Source organism: Dendropsophus ebraccatus, chromosome 3, assembly GCF_027789765.1.
Source record: "Dendropsophus ebraccatus isolate aDenEbr1 chromosome 3, aDenEbr1.pat, whole genome shotgun sequence".
NCBI lineage: Eukaryota > Metazoa > Chordata > Amphibia > Anura > Hylidae > Dendropsophus > Dendropsophus ebraccatus.
Genome location: NC_091456.1, coordinates 140286539 through 140310894, shown reverse-complemented (window position 1 = coordinate 140310894; position 24356 = coordinate 140286539). Strand labels below are relative to the sequence as shown.

At 43.0% G+C, this 24356-nt stretch overlaps 1 protein-coding gene across 8 annotated transcripts in view; it reads right to left on the bottom strand.

Annotated features, from left to right (window-relative positions):
- ANKRD31 (ankyrin repeat domain 31) overlaps positions 1–24356 on the bottom strand; it is a 159345-nt gene that overhangs the window by 33848 nt on the left and 101141 nt on the right. For all 8 annotated transcript variants that reach the window (XM_069962787.1, XM_069962782.1, XM_069962783.1 and 5 more), the window contains 3 exons: positions 15467–15609; positions 3549–3702; positions 2109–2191 (listed from right to left, as the gene is read on the bottom strand). In XM_069962787.1, coding sequence (XP_069818888.1) covers positions 2109–2191; positions 3549–3702; positions 15467–15609 — 380 coding nt within the window. The remainder of the gene's footprint in view (positions 1–2108; positions 2192–3548; positions 3703–15466; positions 15610–24356) is intronic.

The window sequence follows — 24356 nt, the reverse complement described above, 5'->3', positions numbered from 1 at the left end:
AGGGGGATTATTACTATAAGGGGGGGACACGGGGGATATTACTAAGGGGCAGAGCACAGGGGGGATTTTTAATATGGGGGAGCACAGGGGGATTATTACTTTAGGGGGGAGCACAAGGGGGATATTACTAAGGGGCAGAGCACAGAGGGGATTATTACTATGGGGAGAGCACAGGGGGGATAATTACTATGCCGGATGCAGCAGAGGGGGGATTATTACTATATGAGGGCACAGCAGGGGATCCTACATAAAGGGGGCAACCCACATACCTACTGACTTTACTGCACATGACACCAAAAAGTGGAAGTTGTAAAAGTGCGGAGCCTAAGATGTTTGTCTGGCAGGTTCACAAGAAATCTTCATTGTAGTCTGGGCCAGATGGAGGGGAAAAGGAAAGTGACGCCCCAGAACAAAGAAGACGTCACCTGTGAGTCACTGATTTCCTTTTTTTTTCCCCGAGTTGAACAGGGTTGAATATCACCGCTCTATGCCATAATACACACACTGCTTCTTCCTAGCAGTAACAACCCCCCCGCCCCCCCCCCCCCCCGACATCACATGCGGGGGGGGGGGCACTTTTAGCAAGGTTCGCCCTGTAGTTCAAATTACCTAGAAACGGCCCTGAACACAGGACTGTTTTTTGACTGATTTTGCATCACATCACCCAAATATTCCATACTAGCTGATGATGTAGCAGAGCTGATGAGCGCATGGTGTAGCTATGTGCTAGATAACGGGCATCTGTTTGCTCGGGGGTATAGTGTAGGTTTAGATCTCTGCTTCCTGACTGTTAATGAAAACATTCTAGTTTAACCCAGACTGTAAGAACATCTAGAACATTTTAGACAACAAAGGTCGATTAGAATGAGAAAAAAAGGGAAAGGGTGCAAGATAGGTAATATTAGACATAGGGTGGTATTGGGAAGGGGGGTTGTTTAGAATATTGTTTTTGTTACCCGGATAACCCCTTTAAACAACCCTCTCAACATCTCGGAAGGCTTTATTCTGAGATGTAGAATCAGGAGAAGTGAGTATCTTTTGCTTCCCAGACAACCCTATACACACCAAAATTATTACAATAAACTTTCAAACAATAAACTTGTCAACCTTTATGCTGTCTTTTTAAAAAACATATAACTAGTATATATACTAGTTATATTTAAAAGGAACTCATCCACTGTAATCCCTGAAACTAACGCTGCGTTTACACGGAACAATTATCGTTCAAATTTTCGCAATAACGATTGCATTTGAGCAAGGTTGTTCGTCGTTCGCTAAAAATTTCCGCTTTGTGTAAACAGTCTTTCAAAGATTCACCCTATGTGAAAGATGGGCTTAAGCGATCTTAAAATAGATCGCAATAACGAATTTTCTTACAAATTTTGTAACAATTGTTCTAACGATTTATGCGTCTAAACGCTGAGTGTTATAAAAACCAAATCGTTGCTTCAAAATTGTTGAACGATCGATTGGACTAATTATCGCTTCGTGTAAACGCAGCATAACAGCCCTCTTAGGCTGGGTTCACACTTCGTTTTTGCAATCCATTTTTTTCATCCGTTTTTTGCAAAAAACAGATGAAAAAAAACTGATGCATTTGTGTGCATCCGTTTTGATCCGTTTTTTTTACAATTGAAGTCAATGGAAAAACGGATCAAAACGGATGCACACAAATGCATGTTTTTTTCCATTCGTTTTTTGGAAAAACGGATTGCAAAAACGGATTGCAAAAACGCAGTGTGAACCCAGCCTTACATTGTTTAGTATTGATTATCATTAGCATTGCTAGAATTGCTCCTTTTTTTTAAATAAATAAATGCCAATTAATATGTTTACTCAGCTCAAACAAGCATCCACATTTGTGAAGAACAAGTACAATTAATTTAATGTAGTTTTTTTTGGCAGTTAAAACTATTTTGAATTATGCTACCATTGACATTATACAGACTGGCGGTTAAAGTAAGTACATTATTAAATCATAAAGGAATCCAAATCTGTTCATCTCTCCAGGATCTACAACATGATTCAAGACAAATGCTGTACAGTTTGTGGTTGAGGGTTGAGGAAATACAGTGTATATTTACTGATATATAAAAACATAAACGCACCACACTTGGTTTATCTCCAGTTCTGCAAATATTGCTACCTGTGGCCAGATTTGGCTTCATGTTAAGGTGTGGTTCTTCCTTATCTGAATGAAAACAAACATAATCATACTGCAATTGCACAAACACCACAGAAGGATAACACCTATCCACAGATGATAAAATAGATATCCCCATCTCATAAAGTGAGGGTAATTTACTAGAATTTTCAAGCACTTTAATGTCAGCGGGGTTTACACTATGTAAAATGACGACCATCTTTCATGAGAACGCCACTCGTTGTGCAAATAATGTCAGTTTTTTCAATGATGGTCGTTGTTATGAAAGATGGTCGTCATTTTTACATAGTATGAAGCTAGCCATAATGTGCTACAGTGTGTAAAAAATTCAGTCTGTGCATTAAAAAATAAATTTTATATATATATATATATATATATATATATATATATAGCAATGGCCTCAGCGTTCGTTCTTTACTGCAGGGGCGGCATTGCATTGAAGTCAGAATAACGTGCCTGTCAAACATCAGCTGTTCACACAATGCAATGTGGAGCGGCGGCCATACATTGCATTCAGGTGAATGGCTAATTGATTTGCGAGCACACCCAAGAGTGCCCGCATATCAATAATGAGGTATTGGTTGAAGGAACGGGCTGAGTGCAGCCCAGCGGCCGGCAGTTTAACAGCGTCCGTTGCTATGCAACGGACACTGTTTAACAATGTGTGAACATAGCCAAATACTGACCAAAATACTATGTTCCAACAGAGTTTTTTTGGTCAGTATTTTGCAACCAAAACCAGCCGTGGATTGAAAACACAGAAAGACTATGGGGGATATTTACTAACAAATCTAAAAACACGAGTTTGTCAAAGATGTTTTGGCATAATTTCCAATCTAATGTGTTTAGTCAAATTTATGTAAATTGTCTAATAGCATAGTAAATGTGTCTTAAAAATAATGGTCTTATAATTAGTCTAATAAATTCACCTGGTTCGGAGCAGACCTAGCGATGCGCCAATATACGCGACTTTTAAAAAAAACTGCGCAGTTAATAAATTTAGCTCAAAAAAAATTTTGGCGCACTTTCGATCTAATTAACAACAAAAAATCTAACTCAAAAAGTCGCATCTAATTTGCATAGTCTTGTCTAAAAAAGCTTCATAAATTCATATTAGATTTATTTTGAGCGCAAACTAGCTATATTAGACTAAAAGCAGGTGCAATTAATTTGATAAATGTCCCCCTATGTTCACACACTATTGACTGTTATTTTATGGGAAATAACGGATGTTATTTCAAAACAACGGCCATTGTTTTAAAATATTGGCAATTATTTGCCATTAAATGGGAACATAGCCTAATAAAGTCATATTTTGCTTTTGTCTTTATCCACCCAAAAGCCATGTGCCATATCTTTTAGCTCATTTAAAGCAATCACTTACTAGCAGTTCCATCTTCTGTTGGTGTGCATGTAAACCTACAATGTGATTTTAAGATTTCTGCCATCTCATCACTGCGACATTTGTCAAAGGCATTTTCCATATTATTATCTGTTTCAAATGGATTTGCACCAAATTGCATAAAAATCCCAACTGCCTAAAAGGGATATTAAGGAAAGGTATACAGTGGTTATTAAAGATATCGAAAACTTTACTGATGAAACTTACTGATGATGAACTCATGATGTGCTGGGGAATGGAGGGAGAGACCTTGAAGTGACAAGGGTCTGAATTCCTTGGATACTAAAGACCATACACACTGTACAGGAACAAAGAACCATAACAAACAGACAAACCATAAAATAAAGGTAATTTATGACCTTATTTTCCATGTAATAATGTGCTCCTTTAAAGTAAATTGAAAACTGTCCGGCAGTGCACACACTGTATAGAATAACGTCCATAATGGATTATGACCATTTAAATCAGGGGTGGGGAACCTCCGGCCCGCGGGCCGCATCCGGCCCCTGACACCTCCGGATGCGGCCCGCGGCTCCCCTGTGACATGCGCTGCTCTGGAGGAGAAGGAGCCGGCATTCACAGCTTCCTCCTGTGTCTGTGACAGTTACCAGACACAGGAGGACGCTGTGCATGCCGGCTCCTTCTCCTCCAGAGCGGCACACGTCTTCTGCGGTTTGCGGCTCTCCTGTCATGTGCGCCGCGGTGGTGAGACAGGAGCCGGCATACACAGCATCTTCCTGTGTCTGTGCCGGCTCCTTCCCCAACAGAGCGGCGCACGTCTTGTGACTCCTGCGGGCCGCGCGCTGACGTCATTTCACCGTGCGCTGCCTGCAGGAGAAGACCGGCACAGAAGAGAGGAGGGAGAAGAGGACCTGGATAGCGTGGGAGCGGAGGAAATGTGAGTGGGATATTTTTTTTTTTTTTTATTTAGGGCAGGTACTGGGGATTAACTAGGCCACCAGGGACATGACTGGGGGGGATGGGGGGTTAAGAAGGCCACCAGGGACCTGACTGGGGGGTTAAGAAGGCCACCGGGGACCTGACTGGGGGGTTAAGAAGGCCACCAGGGACCTGACTGGGAGGTTAAGAAGGCCACCAGGGACCTGACTGGAAGGTTAAGAAGGCTACCAGGGACCTGACTGGGGGGTTAACTAGGCCACCAGGGACATGACTGAGGGGGTTAAGAAGGCCACCAGGGACATGACTGAGGGGGTTAAGAAGGCCACCAGGGACATGACTGAGGGGGTTAAGAAGGCCACCAGGGACATGACTGGGGGGTTAACTAGGCCACCAGGGACATGACTGGGGGGTTAACTAGGCCACCAGGGACATGACTGGGGGGTTAACTAGGCCACCAGGGACATGACTGAGGGGTTAACTAGGCCACCAGTGACATGACTGAGGGGGTTAAGAAGGCCACCAGGGACATGACTGAGGGGGTTAAGAAGGCTACCAGGGACATGACTGAGGGGCTAAACTAGGCTACCAGGGACATGACTGGGGGGTTAACTAGGCTACCAGGGACATGACTGGGGGGTTAACTATGCTACCAGGGACATGACTGGGGGGTTAACTAGGCTACCAGGGACATGACGGGGGGCTGACTAGGCTACCAGGGACATGACTGGGGGGTTAACTAGGCTACCAGGGACATGACTGAGGGGCTAAACTAGGCTACCACGGACATCACAGAGGGGCTTAACTAGGCTACCAGGGACATGACTGGGGGTATTAACTAGGCTAGCAGGGACATGACTGGGGGGTTATCTAGGCTACCAGGGACATGACTGAGGGGCTTAACTAGGCTACCAGGGACATGACTGGGGGTATTAACTAGGCTAGCAGGGACATGACTGGGGGGATTAACTAGGCCTACCAGAGGCATCATTGGGTGTGTGTGTGTGGGGGGGTAATTAGGCTACCAGGGACATGACTGGGGGGTTAACTCAGGCTACAGGGTATCACTAAGGATTCACATCAGGTACAAGGGGCATCACAGAGGGTTAACTACAATAGCAGGGGCATTAGGGGAACAATACTTTGCCTTGCCCCGGGTGCTGCAAACCCACGCTACCCTGCTGCGCACGGTATGCGGCCCTCGAATGATTTTATAAATGCCCGACCGGCCCTCGACATGGAAAAGGTTCCCCACCCCTGATTTAAATAATAAACATGCTCATTATATACCACCTGCTTTTGCAAAATATGTCTGTTTATGGGTTCACACTGTGCTTTTGCAATCTGTTTTGTCATCTGTTTTATGCAAAAAAAAATTACAAACAGATGCAGTTGTGTGCATCCGTTTTTCTATTGACTTACATTATAAAAGAAGAATCAAACCATGGATCAAAACACATTAGTTTTTTTTAAATAAAAAAAAAATGTGGTTGACCCCATTTTTGTGTACGTTAAAAAAATAGATGTGCTTTGTTCCATTTTTTATAAAACACAGTATGAACCCAGCCTAACTCAAAATTACGGTGGTCTTTACTAGAGAAGAGCGAACCGGTTCGGCCGGTATGGGATCCGGTTCGGATTTTTCCAAAAATCCGAGTCCGATCGGATTCGGATTTTTGGAAATCCGCTCCGATTTTTTTTTTCTTGCTTTCTAAAATGGCAGCCACCATTCTAGAAAGCAGGAAGTGTTCCACGATGCCCGGAACACATCCAACCAGCAGGAATCTTGCACTAGCCCACCCCCTGTGTGACGTCGGTATTGCTTTAAGAGGAGCGGTCACATGACCGCACCACGTAGTCTGCACAGAGAGAGGAAGGAGGTTGTTACTGGCTGCAGTGCACACAGCTAGTGATTATCAAAACGCTGCTGGTGCTGCTGCTGTTATGTACTACAGACAACTGAGAAGATATTGTAGGAAAGGAAAGATTAGGAAAGCGGAGAGGAGAAACATCTAGTGATTGAGAGAGAAATATAGAAATGTATAGATAGATAGAGAGCAAAAGATAGATAGATTAGGCATAGTGTAGTAAACAGACTGGCACCAGGGAACTAATCAAAGGATGAGTGCAAGTCCCAACAGCCAAGGATACATATATGCCACAAGAAAAAAAGACTGAAAAAATTGGACTGCACCTCACAAATGATGTAAATTGATAGAAATTTTATTATACATAAATGCCGGGAACAAACAAAAACCATAAAAACAATTTAAAAAATACCACCAAACCACCGGCCCCGATACGGCCAGGTGGTACCTAGACCACTGAAAAATGTATTAGATGATGGCCATACTCTTCATCAAGGAATGAATAAATAAATAAATAAATATATAGATAAATATATAAATAAATGTGTGAATAAATAACTATATTGAAACAGATGAATATATACAATGACCAGACGCGGTAATATCTCAAATCCCCTGTGCTAAAGCTCACTGAATCACAAAAATAAATACATCATGACAATGCAAGTAATCAGAAAGTGCAAGTGCAAGCAAAGTGCAAAGAAGAGGGGGTAAGTGCAATACAACCACTTATGGCCATCTCTCAGTGGGTAGGAGAGAACATTTATTTATATATTTATCTATATATTTATTTATTTATTTATTCATTCCTTGATGAAGAGTATGGCCATCATCTAATACATTTTTCAGTGGTCTAGGTACCACCTGGCCGTATCGGGGCCGGTGGTTTGGTGGTATTTTTTAATGTTTTTATGGTTTTTGTTTGTTCCCGGCATTTATGTATAATAAAATTTCTATCAATTTACATCATTTGTGAGGTGCAGTCCAATTTTTTCAGTCTTTTTTTCTTGTGGCAGATAGATTAGGCATAGGACAGCAAAGGGTGCACGGAACAAAAACGTGCTCTACAGATATACAAGTCCTATACTTCTGATAGTGTGTATATCACATCCGTCTTATCCTGACGGACAAAAATACCTGGTGCAGGTGTATAGCATAAAGGTCTAACTGGCATCCATGTTGACTACTGCTGTGCCTGCCCTTGCCTCCTTGTTGGCTACTGCTGGGCCTTAACTGGCATCCAGGTTGACTACTGGTGTGCCTGCCCTTGGCTCCATGTTGACTACTGCTGCTCCTGTACTGGCCTCCGTGTTGGCTACTGCTACTCTTGCCTGGCCTCCATGTTGACTATTGCTGCTCCTGCCTGGCCTCCATGTTGGCTACTGCTGCTCCTGCCTGACCTCCATGTTGACTACTGTTGCTACTGCGCTTCCATGTTGGCTCCTGCTGCTCCTGCTTGGCCTCCATGTTGGCTACTGCTGCTGCTCCTGCCTGGCCTACATATTGATTACTGTTGCTGATGCCTGTCCTCCATGTTGGCTCCTGCTGCTCCTGCCTGGCATCCATGTTGACTACTGTTGCTGATGCCTGTCCTCCATGTTGACTACTGCTGCTCCGGTACTGGCCTTAAATGACTATTGCTGGACCTCCACTGGCCTCCAATGACTACTGCTGCTCCTTCACTGCATTTGTGACCTTTTTCCTGCATAGACCCAGTAATGGTGAATATTGAAGTCTAAAAAAAATTTGACTTTGAGATATCGAAAAGATAATGATGTTACTGACATGTAGAGCCCTAAATTCAACCAAATACACTACCCCCGTATCATATAGATGCTTTAAACGATCCGAAGAAATCCGAAATTCGGTCGAACCAAACTTTCCGAAAAAATACGGAACTTTTGAAAAGTTTGCTCATCTCTAGTCTTTGTCTTTTATTTTACTGTGTGTGAACATAGCCTTATAGTCAGCAATACAAGAGAATACCAGATAGTTAGGATTTTGGAATGTGTTTTTTATAGTAATCTATAGAGAAAATATTTTACTCTTGAGTACAAAATGGGACAGATTTACTAATCCTGTCTAAGATTAACTCAATTCAATACATGGAAGTCAATGGGATGACGGATGCCCAATGCACACAATGTATTGAATAACGGAATTTAATCACCGCGGACGTCAAAATAATGATCATGACAATTGTTTCCGGATGTTCTTTGCAAACAGCGGTCGTTTTTTATTAGTTGTTCACACACAGTTTTTCTTTTCTCCCAGTTTTTTCTCCATTTTTTCTATTAAATTCAATGGACTAAAAAGCCAGACACAAAGGCCAATTAGAAACCCAAAATAGAATAATGTACCATAAGCCGTCACTGCAAGGATAGGCTAGACAGCTCAATGATGTCTGTTAATTAATTTTAAACAGAGCTGAAAAAAAGTTGTGTAAACATAGCCTAAAGATACAATAATTTTATCATATTAGTTAATGCTGTATGGTAAATTTTAGGCATCTCTAAACACTGTTACTCAAAGGAGAAGTCCAACCCTGGCAAGAATATGACAGGTGGCAATGGAGAAAATAACAAGCAACCTTTGCTTACCTCTTCCTATGCCCGCGAAGAGCAGCACGATCAGAAGGCATTTTCCCCTAGTTGTGATCATGTCATGACTCGGGGGAGAATGCCCGTCCCAGCTAATGGACAGCCTGCTCAGCCAATCTTGACTGCAGTGGTGTCCCACCCCAGTCATTTTCTGGCCGAGAAGGCCTGCCCCTGCTGTTAGAAAAATTTTGACCCTGGCCTGACTTTTTTAACTTATATACTACATACTACCTACAATATTGGTTAGTTTACAATGCAAAAATAGAGAAAAAGAAGTGGCTGCACCTCAAACCCATGGCTGACACATTTAAAAACCAACCCCAGAATGTTGGTACATAATTTTATCAAACCATATTGCCTCATGTACCGCGTGCAGGTCTTCTGGACCACATGAGTCCCTACACTAAAAGCAACACTGAGCCAGTCAGCGACCGCCAACCTCACCAAGCATTTGGCAGGTAGAATGGTAGAAAGAGGAGGTACTTAGCATATGTGCACAGGTGCTTCCTTTTGATTGGGGTCACATAGGCTTTACATGGGAGGAGTGCAAACCACATAGAAAAAAGAGAACATGTAAAATACAATAGAGAAAAAGAAGTGGCTGTACCTCACACCTATGGCTGACACTAATGCCTCTCGGCTACATTTAAAATCCAACACCAGAATGTTGGTATATAATTTGATCAAACCATATTGCCTCATGTACCGCGTGAAGGTCTTCTGGCCCACAAGTCCCTCCACCAAAAACAACACTGTGCCGGTTAGTTTACTTGATGCCCAAACTTTGAGCTAACATTTTGGGGCAAATATGCAGAGCAACTTTTTAATCTGTCTATCTGTTAAAGCAAACCAATCAGCAGGCTTTTGCTGAATAAAATAGAGGCGGTATATAATAGGGTTTCTTACTTTGAATCAAGAAATATAACTCTCATTTTAATCCATTGCTCCAGTGAACTTTCTGTTCTGTACTGATTATTTCAAAGAAGTGCACAGACAAATTACAACTACTCCTGACCAAAATCCACGCAGCGGAAATGACCCACAAACAAACACGGGATCCTCAAATATTAGCAGAATTGACTATAGGACCCAACTACAACACCTCTTAACCCCTTAACGACATCGGGCGTAAATTTACGCCCTGATGCCGGTAAGGGAGTTCAGAGCGGGGCCGCGCGGCGGCCCCGCTCTGAACCGCGCCGGTCCCGGGTGCCGCGTGTAGCCCGGGACCGTAGGTATTAGCGGGCACGGTCCGATCGCCGTGCCCGCTAATACAGTAATCGGATGCAGCTGTCAAAGTTGACAGCTGCATCCGATTACCGGACGCAGCGTCATCCCTGGTGTCTAGTGGGGAGATCGCTCCTCCGGGATGTTATCCCGGAGGAGCGATCTCCGCAAATGAAGCCGGCCGGGGACCGCTCCAAGATGGCGCCGTCCCCGACTCGGCACTCGTTTACTTCCGGCTGCAGCAGCCGAAAGCAAACGAGTGCCTATCTCATGGATCTCTGCAGCATATCTATGCTGCAGAGATCTCAATGAGAGATCACAGTGTATATACTAGAAGTCCCCTAGGGGGGCTTCTAGTATATGTGTAAAAAAAAAAAAAAAAGTGTTGTTAATAGTAAAAAGCCCCCTCCCCTAATAAAAGTCTGAATCACCCCCCTTTTCCCAGGTTTTAAATAAAAGTAAACAAATAAATAAATAAATAAACATGTTTGCTATCGCCGCGTGCGTAATCGCCCGAACTATTAATTAATCACATTCCTGATCTCGCACGGTAAATGGCGTCAGCGCAAAAAAATTCCAAAGTGCAAAATTGCGCATTTTTGGTCGCATCAAATCCAGAAAAATTGTAATAAAAAGCGATCAAAAAGTCGTATATGCGCAATCAAGGTACCGATAGAAAGAACACATCATGGCGCAAAAAATGACACCTCGCACAGCCCCATAGACCAAAGGATAAAAGCGCTATAAGCCTGGGAATGGAGCGATTTTAAGTGTTGTATATTTGTTGACAATGGTTTAAATTTTTTACAGGCCATCAGATACAATATAAGTTATACATGTTACATATCGTTTTAATCGTAACGACTTGAGGAACATATATAACAAGTCAGTTTTACCCCAGGGCGAATGGCGTAAAAACACATTTCCCCCAAATAAACAAAATGCGTTTTTTTTTTCAATTTCACCACACTTTGAATTTTTTTCTGGTTTCACAGTGTACTTTATGGAAAAATTCAGCCTGTCATTGCAAAGTACAATTAGTGACGCAAAAAATAAGGGCTCATGTGGGTCTCTAGGTGGAAAAATGCAAGTGCTATGGCCTTTTATGCACAAGGAGGAAAAACCCGAAAACGCAAAAATCGAAATTTGCTCTGTCCTTAAAGGGTTAAATAAAACGTATGCCTGCTATCGGGAGCAAATGCGCCGGTTCTTTTACGAATTTTCTAACAAATGCGGCTCGGTGCTGGCTAAATCTCTGTACAATTTACGGGGCCCGTTAGCTGATCTACCACCGGCACTTTTCCAAGAGAGAGTGGAGTCCACCAAGCTTCCATCTCTTGGGCCAGATGTGGCAACTGAATTAGATAGCCCATTCTATGTAACAGAATTGGCAACAGTCATTAGGGATACCCCTAGTTGAAAAAGTCCGGGGCCGGATGGCTATACGGCACAATTTTATAAGCTATTCTCCCAACAACTGTCACCTTTTTTAGTTAAGGTCCTCAACACCATTTCTCCAGCTTGTCCCCTCCCGGCACAGTCCCTCATGGCCACGATTGTAGTAATCCCCAAACCTGGGAAAGATGCGGCCCTAGGCGCTAACTATCGTCCCATCTCTTTAATCAATGTGGATGTAAAATTTTACTCTAAACTGATAGCCAATAGATTGGCGCTGCACTTACCCTCTATCATTTACTTAGACCAGGTGGGATTTGTGCCACGGAGGGAAGCAAGAGATAATCTTAACAAAACAGTGCTTCTCATGTCCCATGTCCAAAAAAAGGCCATACCCTCCTGCTTGATCTCGGTCGACACCGAAAAGACATTCAACCGGGTCCACTGGTCCTTTATGAGGGCTACCTTGCGACAAATTGGCCTAGGTGAAGGATTGCTGGGAAAGATCATGGCTCTTTATAGTGGCCCTACAGCTCGGTACGAGTCAATGGCCTCCTGTCCGCGACGTTTGCCATAGCCAACGGCACCCGGCAGGGATGTCCGCTGTCACCCATGCTATACATTCTCGCCATGGAGCATCTTGCTGTAGCTTTGAGGGCATTGGCGGACTTCTCTGGTATTCGGCTCGCCTGCTCTCACCATAAACTGGCGTTGTACGCTGATGATCTTTTGCTCTATGTGACAAACCCTTTGATCTCTTTCCCAGCAATCCTTCAGGAGTTTGACAGGTTTGGCCAAGTTAGTAACTTTAAGGCGAATTACACGAAAACTGAGGCTCTTAATGTCTCCTTCCCTCACACTATGGAGACTCAGTTGCATAGTTCTTTCTCATTTCGGTGGCAGGACAAGGATATTAAATACTTGGGGGTGAATGTGCCTTCGGATCTCTCACAGATTTTCGCCCTGAATTTTCTTCCTCTCCTGGCCCGCACAAAGTCTAAACTGACATCCTACCTTTGCCTACAGTTATCCTGGTTCGGGCGGATGAATGTCATAAAAATGGACATTCTGCCACATTTCCTATGTTTTTTTCCAGTCGAACCCCATGCGTATTTCCCTCATGTTTCTGAAGCAACTCCAGGGGCTCATCAAAAAGTTTGTTTGGGGTTCCTTGAGACTACGCCTAAAGTATAAGACTCTCACGCGTCTCAAACAGCAAGGCGGGGCTGGTTTGCCTGATCTCACTCTCTCACAGAGCAGCAGTCTTGTTACAGGTGGTGGATTGGTTCCATGGTCCCGAAACTAAGCAGTGGGTCAGCATTGAATTGACACCTTTGGCTTTAAAATCGCAACCCTGGGTAATGCCCATACAGACCTCCGTTGTCCTCGCTTGCATTTTTGACTAGTGACTTTCTCAGGGTCTGAGACAGTGCACTGCCGCACCTGGGCCTGTCACATCAACCTGGTATAATGAGCCCATTATTTGATAATCCAGCTTTCCCGCCAGCCTGTGGCCGAGATAGGTTTTTGGGTTGGTTGGCGGCTGAGGGTGTCAGGTTACAACAGGTATTTGGTGGCAGGCCTTATCGTGGTTGGAGTATGCCCAACTCCAAGCTTATGTTCTACTCCAGTTCCCAGAGGGAATCAGGGTGACGACTGCCACTGACCTGGAGTCCATATTGCTACAGTCTTCCCTTCTCTTCTCTCAGCTTTATTGCATCCTACTGGGAGGTGAGGCTGATAGAGATCTTTCTTATATTGCTGCTTAGGGAAAGGAACTTGAGGTCTCTGTTACCACCGCAGACCAACTTTAGATCTTCACCCTGACCCACAAGATGCCCACGGCCTGTCTGGCTCGAGAGAAAAACTTTAAAATTCTGACACGGTGGTACCGGTGTCCTCAGTTACTCCACCGCTGTTATCCGGGACTGTCTGACTTATGCTGGCGGTGCGGCACAGAGGTCGGCACGATGCTGTACATTTGGTAGGATTGTACAGTACTGTGTCCATTCTGGCAGGCGGTCTTTGAAATCTATACGCAGGTAACTGATAAAGCCATCACACCCATGCCAAGTTTGGCGTTACTATCTTTGATCCCCTGTCTGGTCTCCGCTGTGAGGAAAGGACTGTTGCGTCACTTTTTGACAGCAGCACGTATGGTCATTCCACACCATTGGAAAGACACAGCTCCACCCTCTATTACCGAATTGGTGCATTAAATGGACTTTCTGTTCAGAATGGAGTCCCTGATGGCAGAGGACCAGGCCCGGGGTTGAAAAACAGTGGCTTCCTTGGACCTTGTATAAAGCTAGTCCACTTTTTGCACAAAGACTAACATGAACGCACTAAGAGAGGTTTTCTTCTTTCCGTAGCCCCAGAGATGACATAGTGCTTCTTTCCTACCTACTGGACTTTCAACACCCACCCTCCCCTTTTCTCTCTGCTTCTCCCCTCATTTCCCTTTTCTTTTCCATGAAAACTCTGTTTTCTTTATTCTTGTAGTTTCATATTTTCCTTTCACAGTTTCTGCAAATAGCTTGCCGACCTCTGTCGGGGAGTCCATGTTGTTTGAGTAATATGGTCTTAGATGTGATACCCAATGTGATAATTAATGATATCCCTGGCATTTTTCCCTGCCTTGCATTTATTGATTGTAGGCATACTTCAGATTTTTATGGTTATGCTACTATTTCTTTGTTGGATTATACAATGTGCCTTACTGGGAATGTTTCCCGACCGTGGTATTGATTTTTCTTGCCTTTTTTCTTTTCCTGTTACGCTCTTAAAAAAACTTTGAATAAACATTGATTAAAAAAAAAAAAAGAAGTGCACAGACAGGCGTATAGTGAAAGGTTACACCAGTACATAGATAACAGAGATACACACAATGGCCATATTTGCACACAGTATTTTCCTTCAGTCTTTTGGTCCGGTAATCACTGTACCAGAATTTCCATAGGGCTCCATTATAATTCTGTCGACTGCTCCTTTACCAGTAAGACAGAGATAAAGAGGCAGAGTGTGCACTGCTGAACGCATCTACCCCTTTATTCTAATGATTGGCGGGGGTCTCAGCACCAGCCCTTGACCGATACAAACCTCTGACATATCGCAATGACATGTCAGAAGTTTGTTTAAATGATAGGTACCCTTTAACATACAATGTGCTTAAAAAATCATTTTCTGATTCTCTTTAAGCAGACAAACCTCAGAGCGTTACGTTTGTTCAACCATAAAATTAGCATGACTTTAAATAAAAATAGTGATACTAATTAGTTTAAGGGCAACATACAGTGCTGCCCTGCATTTTCAGATGTTGTGTGAACATAGCCTTAGGGCCCTATTCCACCGGACAATTATCGTTCAGATTATCGTTAAATCGTTCGAATCTAAACGATTCGGTTGAAATGCAGTTAACGATTAACGACCGAACGAGAAATCGTTGATCTCTTTATAAGACCTGGACCTATTTTTATCGTTGCTTGTTCGCAAATCATTTGCATTGAATAAGAAGTCGTTCAGTCGTTCCCAGTAGATACGAACGCAATAGCGAAGAAATAGCGAAGAAAAAACGATCGCAAATACGATCATAAGTAACGATTATCGTTCCATGGAAATGAGTGAATGTTTTCAGGTCTTTCGCAATAGCGGTCGTTTGAGATCGTTAACCGTTAACGATTATGCGAACGATAATCGTCCAGTGGAATAGGGCCCTTACTGTCTCAGTCACCTCTATACAAGTACCACTACGAATACAACAGACATTGTAAACTAATAAAATTAAATTCAATATTTTTATTATTATTTTTATTGTTGCTCATTAAATTATACCTATTTAGTTTAATATATTTATTGGGGGCCAAAAGCTTTTGTGGATTATGATAAAATTAAATAGTCCACATAATCACATCACCTTAAAATCATTGCAATAAACTGCATCGTGTAAAGGTGTTATGCCATCAAGTCCTTTGCAGTTGACATTAGCACCTGCATGTATCAGTGCAAGGATTATTTCAGTATTCCCCATGCAGGAAGCCTCATGTAGTGCTGTCCATCCTGCAAAAAAAAAAATAAAAAAAAAATCCAATAGTAGATAATACATGTAAATTTGTAGACAGCTCAAGGGTAACACAGGAGAGTACACAGGAGTAACACATTGTTATTAGCAATATTTAATATATTACATTAATACATTAAACTACATATATTTATGTATGTTTTGGTCACTTTTAAAGGTTGGTGGTTCTTTCACACTCGTGGTAGCATGAGACGAACTCTACAACCCACACAAGTGGCTCAGGTAGAGCAGCTCATCAGGATGATCAATACAAGCTGTGGCAAGAAGGTTTGCTGTGTCTGTCAGTGTAGTGTCCAGAGGCTGGAAACGCTACGGGAAGACAGACCGGTTCACCAGGGCAACCCAGCCGCATGACCGCTACCTTTGCCTTTGTGCAGGGAGGAACCGGAGGAGCACTGCCAGAGCCCTGCAAGATGACCGCAAGCAGGCCACAAATGTGCATGTGTCTGCACAAACGGTTAAAAAACGACTCCATGAGAATGGTATGAGGGCCCAAAGTCCACACATGGGCTTTGTGCTCACAGCTCAACACCCTGCAGGACACTTGGCATTTGCCAGAGAACACCAGGATTGGCAAATTCACTACTGGCGCCCTGTGCTCTTCACAGATGAAAGCAGTTTTACACTGAGCACATTTGACAGACATGACAGAGTCTGGAGACACCGTGGAGAGCGATTTGCTGCCTTCAACATCCTTCAGCATGACCAGATTAGTAATGGTGTGGGGTGGCATTTAGTAATGGTGTGGGGTGGCATTTCTTTGGAGAGCCACACATCCCTCCATTAGCTCCCCAGAGGTAGCCTGACTGCCATTAGATACCGAGATGAGATCCTCAGACCCCTTGTGAGACCATATGCTGCTCCGGTTGGTCCTGGGTTCCTCCTAATGCAGGACAATGCTAGACCTCATGTGGCTGGAGTGTGTCAGTAGTTCCTGCAAGATGAAGGCATTGAAGTTATGGACTGGCCCGCCCGTTCCCCATATGGCCTCCTCCGGGCACATCCTCTTCCGGGCACGTCCTCACTGACCACAAATGATTCCCGCGCGTCTGCGCATCATCTGTTCTCAACCAGATAATGTGCAGATGGGCGAAACGTTTGTAGTCAGTGAGGATGTGCCTGTTTGATCACTCCCTCTTCCTGCACAGTTTTATGGAACAATAAAAAAAACTTTGCTACTTTTTTGGTGAGTGCACAAGCATTTTTCCTATTTTGCTCACAGTATTTTGTTTTTCTTGGGGCACCACCCTGATAGCTATATCTTTTCATATAACCTCCAACACTATTGCCGCCCCAGAAACCCAGATTTATTTTATCTTTATTCTCAACACAGTTTCCATGCTGTTGGGCGTTTAAAGGACAATGCTAGACCTCATGTGGCGTTTAAAGAACAATGCTAGACCTCATGTGGCTAGAGTGTGTCAGCAGTTCCTGCAAGATAAAGGCATTGAAGTTATGGACTGGCCCGTCCGTTCCCTCATATGGCCTCCTCCGGGCACGTCCTCTTCCGGGCACGTCCTCACTGACCACAAATTATTCCCGCGCGTCTGCGCATCATCTGTTCTCAACCAGATAATGTGCAGATGGGCGAAACGTTCGTAGTCAGTGAGGATGTGCCTTTTTGATCACTCCCTCTTCCTGCACAGTTTTATGGAACAATAAAAAAAACTTTGCTATTTTTTTGGTGAGTGCACAAGCTTTTTTCCTATTTTGCTCACTGTATTTTGTTTTTCTTGGGGCACCACCCTGATAGCTATATCTTTTCATATAACCTCCAACACTATTGCCGCCCAAGAAACCCAGATTTATTTTATCTTTATTCTCAACACAGTTTCCATGCTGTTGGGCATTTAAAGAAGTCCGGCAAAATTTTTTATTAAAATATTGTATTGCCTCCCAAAGTAATACATATTACCAATATACAATTATTACTGGAAATGAATGTACATAAGGGGCTTTTCACTGCACTTACTACTGCATCAAGGCTTCACTTCCTGGATCAAATGTTGATGTCACGACCTGACTCCCAGAGCTGTGGAGGCTGTGGCTGCTGGAGAGGATGATGGCAGAGGGATGCTCAGTGTCCCTTTAGTGCCCTGTAGGAGTCAGGTCGTGACATCACCATTTGATCCAGAAAGTGAAGCCTTGATACAGTAGTAAGTGCAGGGAAAAATGCACTTTATGTGCATTTTTCAAAATAAGTGTATATTGGTAATTTGTATAACTTTTGGGGGGCAATATAATACTTTAATAAAAATTTTCGCCTGACTTCTCTAAATCCCTATACTAATTAGGCATTTTGGTGCATTTGGGGGAGGATTACTGCCCCTAGTGCACCAATCCAACCCCAGCTGTCCCATCGGGGCAGACCAGTGCACTGGGAGCGGTAGTCCCACCCTCAGTGCACCAAAACGCCTAATTAGCATATGAGATAAACTCCTTTTAGCAAGGAAATGGTGACATGGATAAAGACTTACGTTTATACTCAGCACCCTGTGCACTATAAGGAGATATTAGCAGGTTAGATTCTTCTAACCTGCTGATAGTTTCCCTTTAATGATTGTGCACACTTATACCACTGCATCGCAGTTAGGTTGCATGTCCACCGGTCATTGCTTAGATATGTTATCTAAAGGCTATGTTAACACAACTTTTTATGAAGGTGCGTATTTTGATAATTACAGCCATAAATAAAGAGTATGATCATTACTTACAGTCGTATTTTCACTTTAAAAAAAAGGTTTTGTGAACATAGCCTAAAATGTCTATTCTTGCCTATCTTTGTTATTCTATATTGTGACTATGCTGGTGACAAATTTTTTTGTGATGATTTTCACAACGGTTCTCTTTCTCTTTTGTACTCACGTACTTTATGCAACTAGATACAAAGAAAAAAGTATTTTTTACATGTTGAACAGAAACAACACAGGTCTGCAAAAAACTTTTATCAAGAGCTGTTTGAGTTATTCAATGTAGTCTCTATGTTTTGGGTGCGTTGAATCCGAAAATTACCTATGTTTTGTCATATGACTTCATGTTTTATGACAATTTAGCTTACTATGTTAAATAGGGCAATACCTCAAAATAAATGAAAATAGACTTATAAAATTGCTTTTTAATAACCCCTTCAAGACCAAGCCTATTTGCACCTAAAAGACCAGGCTCATTTTTCAAAATCTGACCTGTCTCACTTTATGCTCTTATAGCTCAGTGATGCTTTAACGTATGCTAGCGATTCTGAGATTGTTTTTTCGTCACATATGGCACTTTATATTAGTGGCAAAATTTGGTCACTACTTTGTGTGTTTTTTGTGAAAAACATCAAAATATCATGAAAAATTGAAAAAATTAGCATTTTATGAACTTTGAAATTCTCTGCTTCTAAAAAAAGAAAGTCTTATCACATAAATTAGTTACTAAGTCACATTACCGATATGTCCTCTTTATTCTGGCTTCATTTCATAAACATATTTTACTTTTTTAGGGTGTTACGGGGCTTAGAAATTTATCAGCAAATTACCCCATTTTCGTGAAAGTTTCCAAAACTGATTTTTTTAGGGACCAGTTCTTTTTTTAAGTTGATTTAGGAGGTTTGTATACTGGAAACCCCCATAACTGACCCCATTTTGGAAACTAGACACCTTAAAGAATTAATCTAGTGGTATAATGATCGTTTTAACCCTACAGGAACTGGAGTAAAGTATTCACCATTAGGCCGTAAAAAAATGAAAAATTAAAATTTTCCAATGATATATACGTTTAGATTAAAGTTTCTAATTTTCAAAACGAACATGAAAGAAAAAGCACCCCAAAATTTGTAACGCAGGTTCTCTTGAGTACTATGGTACCCCATATGTGGGCGTAAACCACTGTATGGGCACACAGCGGGGCTCAGAAGGAAGGGAGCGCCAATTAACTTTTCCATTGCAGATTTTGCTGAAGAAGTTTCCGAGCGCCAGGTGCATTCGCAGAGCCTCTGTAGTGTCAGCAGAGAGAAACCCCCCCCCGTAAGTCACCCCATTTTGGAAAGTACACCCCTCAAAGAATTCATCTTGGGGTAGGATGAGCATTTTGACCCCACAGGTGTTAGAGGAAAGTATTCAAAATTAGACAGTAAAAATGAAAAACTCAAATTTTTCCAATAATATGTTCGTTTAGTATAAAATTTCTCAATTTCACAGGGAACAAGAGAAAAAAAGTACCCCAAAATTTGTAACGCAGGTTCTCCTGAGTAAAAAGGTACCTCATATGTGGGCATAAACCACTGCATGGGCACACAGCAGGGCTCAGAAGGAAAGGAGCGCCAATTAGCTTTTTCCGTGCAGATTTTTCTGAAGAAGTTTCTGAGCACCAGGTGCATTTGCAGAGCCCCTGTAATGTCTACAGAATAGATCCTCCCCAAAAGTCACCCCATTTCGGAAAGTACACCCCTCAAAGAATTCATCTTGGAGTAGGATGAGCAATTTGGCCCCACAGGTATTAGAGGAAATTATTCAAAATTGGCCAGTAAAAATGAAAAACTTGAATTTTTCCAATAATATGTTGGTTTAGTTTAAATTTTCTAAATTTCACAAGGAACAGGAGAAAAAATGTACCCCAAAATCTGTAACGCAGGTTCTCCTGAGTAAAAAGGTACCTCATATGTGGGCATAAACCACTGCATGGGCACACAGCAGGGCTCAGAAGGAAAGGAGCGCCAGTTAGCTTTTTCAATGCAGATTTTGCTGAAGAAGTTTCTGAGCGCCAGGTGTGTTTGCAGTGCCCCTGTAGTGCCAGCGGAGTAAAATCTCGCCATAAGTCACCCCATTTTGAAAAGTGCACCCCTCAAAGAATTCATTTTGGGGTGTAGTGAGCATTTTGACCCCACAGGTATTAGAGGAAAGTATTCAAAAGTAGACAGTAAAAATGAAAAACTCGAATTTTTCCAATAATATGTTCCTTTACTTTGAAATTTCTCAATTTCACAAGGAACAGGAGAGAAAAATCACGCCAAAATCTGTAACGCAGGTTCTCCTGAGTAGAACGGTACTGCATATGTGGGTATAAACCACTGCATGGGCACACAGCAGGGCTCAGAAGGGAAGGAGCGCCAATGAGCATTTTCCGTGCAGATTTTTCTGAAGAAGTTTCTGAGCACCAGGTGCGTTTGCAGAGCCCCTGTAATGTCTACAGAATAGAACCTCCCCAAAAGTCACCCCATTTCGGAAAGTACACCCCTCAAAGAATTCATCTTGGAGTAGGATGAGCATTTTGGCCCCACAGGTATTAGAGGAAATTATTCAAAATTGGCCAGTAAAAATGAAAAACTTGAATTTTTCCAATAATATGTTGGTTTAGTTTAAATTTTCTAAATTTCACAAGGAACAGGAGAAAAAATGTACCCCAAAATCTGTAACGCAGGTTCTCCTGAGTAAAAAGGTACCTCATATGTGGGCATAAACCACTGCATGGGCACACAGCAGGGCTCAGAAGAAAAGGAGCGCCAATTAGCTTTTTCAATGCAGATTTTGCTGAAGAAGTTTCTGAGCGCCAGGTGTGTTTGCAGTGCCCCTGTAGTGCCAGCGGAGTAAAATCTCGCCATAAGTGGGCATAAACCACTGTATGGGCACACAGCAGGGCTCAGAAGGGAAGGAGCGCCAATTTGCTGGAGCAAAACCGCAGCTAGTAATAGTTATTAGAATAGCGCAGTTACTAAAATAAAATAAAAAAATTAGATTACAGGTAATGTGGGGTAGTTACGGACAGTCTGGGGTGGTTCCGGGTAATCTGGGGTGGTTACGGGCAGTCTGAGGTGGTTACGGGCAGTCTGAGGTGGTTACGGGTAATCTGGGGTGGTTACGGGTAATCTGGGGTGGTTACGGGTAATCTGGGGTGGATACGGTCAACATGGGGTGGTCACAGGCAACCTGCTGTGGTTACGGCAACCTGGGGTGGTTACAGGCAACCTGGGGTGGTTACAGGCAACCTGGGGTGGTTACAGGCAACCTGGGGTGGATACGGACAACCTGCTGTGGTTTCAGACAATCTGTGGTGGTTACAGGCAACCTGCTGTGGTTAGAGGCAACATGGGGTGGTTACGGACAATCTGGGGTGGTTACGGACAATCTGGGGTGGTTACAGACAATCTGGGGTGGTTACAGGACACCTGCTGTGGTTACGGATAAACTGAAGTGCTAATAGGTAATCTGAGGTGGGTACCTGTAATCTGGCGTGGTTACGGGCAATCTGGAGGGGGTCACTGGCAATTTGGGGTGGTTAGAGGCAATCTGGGGTGATTAACGACAATCTGGAGGAGGTCACTGGCAACGTGCGGTGGTTACGGGCAACGTGCGGTGGTTACGGGCAACGTGCGGTGGTTATGGGTAATCTGGGGGGTTACGTGCAATCTGACGTGATTACGGACAACCTGGGGTGGTTACGGGCCACCTGCGGTGGTTACGGGCCACCTGCGGTGGTTACGGGTAATCTGGGGGGGGTAGGGGTAATTTGGGAGTAAACTGCAATTATTACTATAATAAAAAGTGTGTGTTTAATTTTTTTGTATGTTTGTCACTTTTTGTACTTTATACATTCATTTTCACTATATTACTATGATTACTGATATTTTCTATCACAGTAATCATAGTTTAGTGACAGAGACCAAATTGCCTGGAGCACATGGTACAAGCGATCAGCATAGGGCTTTCATTCATTTTTACTTTAGATCACTGTGAACAGTCATTAGTCTGTTCACAGTGATGGCGGCGGCCATCTTGGATCTGATGGCCGCCGCCGAGAGGGGGTTATTGATCGGGGCACTAGGGGGGCTGATCTGGGGTCGGATTTTACTTATTTCATTTCCCCCCACCATGGATTTACGGTGGGGGGAGATGAAATACAGCGGCCGTTTCGGCGGTCACTAAGGGGTTAATGGGGGTCAGCTGCGGGATCGCAGCTGATTCTCATTATCTCCGGTGCTGTACTCAGATGAGAGCAGGATCGCTATCTCTGCAGCGATCCCGCACTCATCTCTGCAGCGATCCCGCTCTCATCATAAAACCCCATCAAAGCAGGAACGTATATATACATTCCTACTGCACGGGGCATGTGCAATAGGAACGTATATATACAGATTGCTGACGTGAAGGGGTTAAAACATTTTCATGACAGTTATTTTTTTTTAACTGGAATGAGCTCCCTAACACACACTAAAATCGATTCTTCTTTCCTGTGAGGCTCCTCTTGGTACATTTATGCTTGTGAGTAGCATGTAAAATATTTCTCTGAAGCACCCAACAGTAGTCTGGCATCATTGTAATGCTCTTCCCTGGTATCTTCTTTTCATCTCTTTAATATCCTGGTGGAATCATTGACCTTCCTCTTCACTCACAGCTCCATAATTTTCAGGAAAGTTGTCAAGGTGGGAATAGAAGAAATGCACTTTCAAACTCAGGCAACTTTGAAAAGCTTCAGCATTCGTCTGACGATCTTTTTGTAGTCAGGATCTTTGTTATTGCCCAAAAATTTCTTTATGACATCTTCAAATGCAACCCACCCCTCTTTCTGAGGATCCATCATGGTATTAATAAACTCCTGATCAGCTATAAGCCTTCTAATGTCTGGTCCGATTGACAATTCGTCCTTCAATTTTGCCTTCCAGTGGCCTTGAAACTTGGTGACCAAGAATTTGAAGCATTTTCCAACTCTTTGAAGTCATTTTGTGACTTGCTTAATCAGTCCCAATTTTATGTGGAACGGTGGTAGAAGAACTTTATGGGGAGGTACTAAAGTTTCTCAGAGGACCCTTTTATCACCAGCTGTGAGCATCCTCGGCTGCCAACTCTTGGTCCAATGATCTTGTTGGTCTCGACTATCCCATAGACACAGAAAACAAGGGTATTTGGTAAACCCAGCTTGTTGTCTGAGCAAGACTTTCAAATCCCTGCACACTTGGCAACCATGGTCTTCATATGTAACTTTACAAAGAACAAATTGCACGTTCTTGTAGGTTTACTTGTGGTGTAGGGATGAAAGCATAAAACCGCCACTGTGGAGCAAAACTACATTGAAACAAATTCCTTTTTACAATGTCTGAACCATGAAAGAGACACTTTTTGAAAGTTGTGCTGAATTTTTTTGGGAATTGTATAGCTTGAATGCACTGATGTGACTTTAAATTTGGTTAAAGACTAGTGATGAGCGAGCATGCTCGTCCGAGCTTGGTACTCGTTCGAGTATTAAGAGTACTCGATGGTGCTCGTTACTCGAGACAATGGCATCTTCCTGCATGTTTGGCAGCTTTTCTTCAGCCAATCATCATGCAGGAGAGGCTTCGGGAGCTCTTAGCATCATGTAGGGACCCTACATGTCAATAGCAGCAATTGGCTGGCCAGGTCAGATGACCTGGGCATGTAAAAATCAGGTCCTGCGATGCTCGCTTCAGACGCAGGCTGGATGAGCATAGGGAGAGAACTGCTGTCTGTCAGGGAGAGTGTTAGGCAGGAATCTGACACTAAGAACCCAACAGTTCTTCTAAGGGCTTAAAATTTTTAAAACATATATATTTTTTGCTACTCTTGGCTGCTGGCTTGGACTTGTAGTGCAGCTGTCAATAGTCAATTTGTCCTGTTGCTGACATTCTCTTGGCTGGCTGGGATCTGTAGTTCAGCTATACCCATCCTCACTGTGTAATGTCCTCTGCAACTGGTGCCTTAAAAAAAAAACAGCACCAGTTACACACATACTC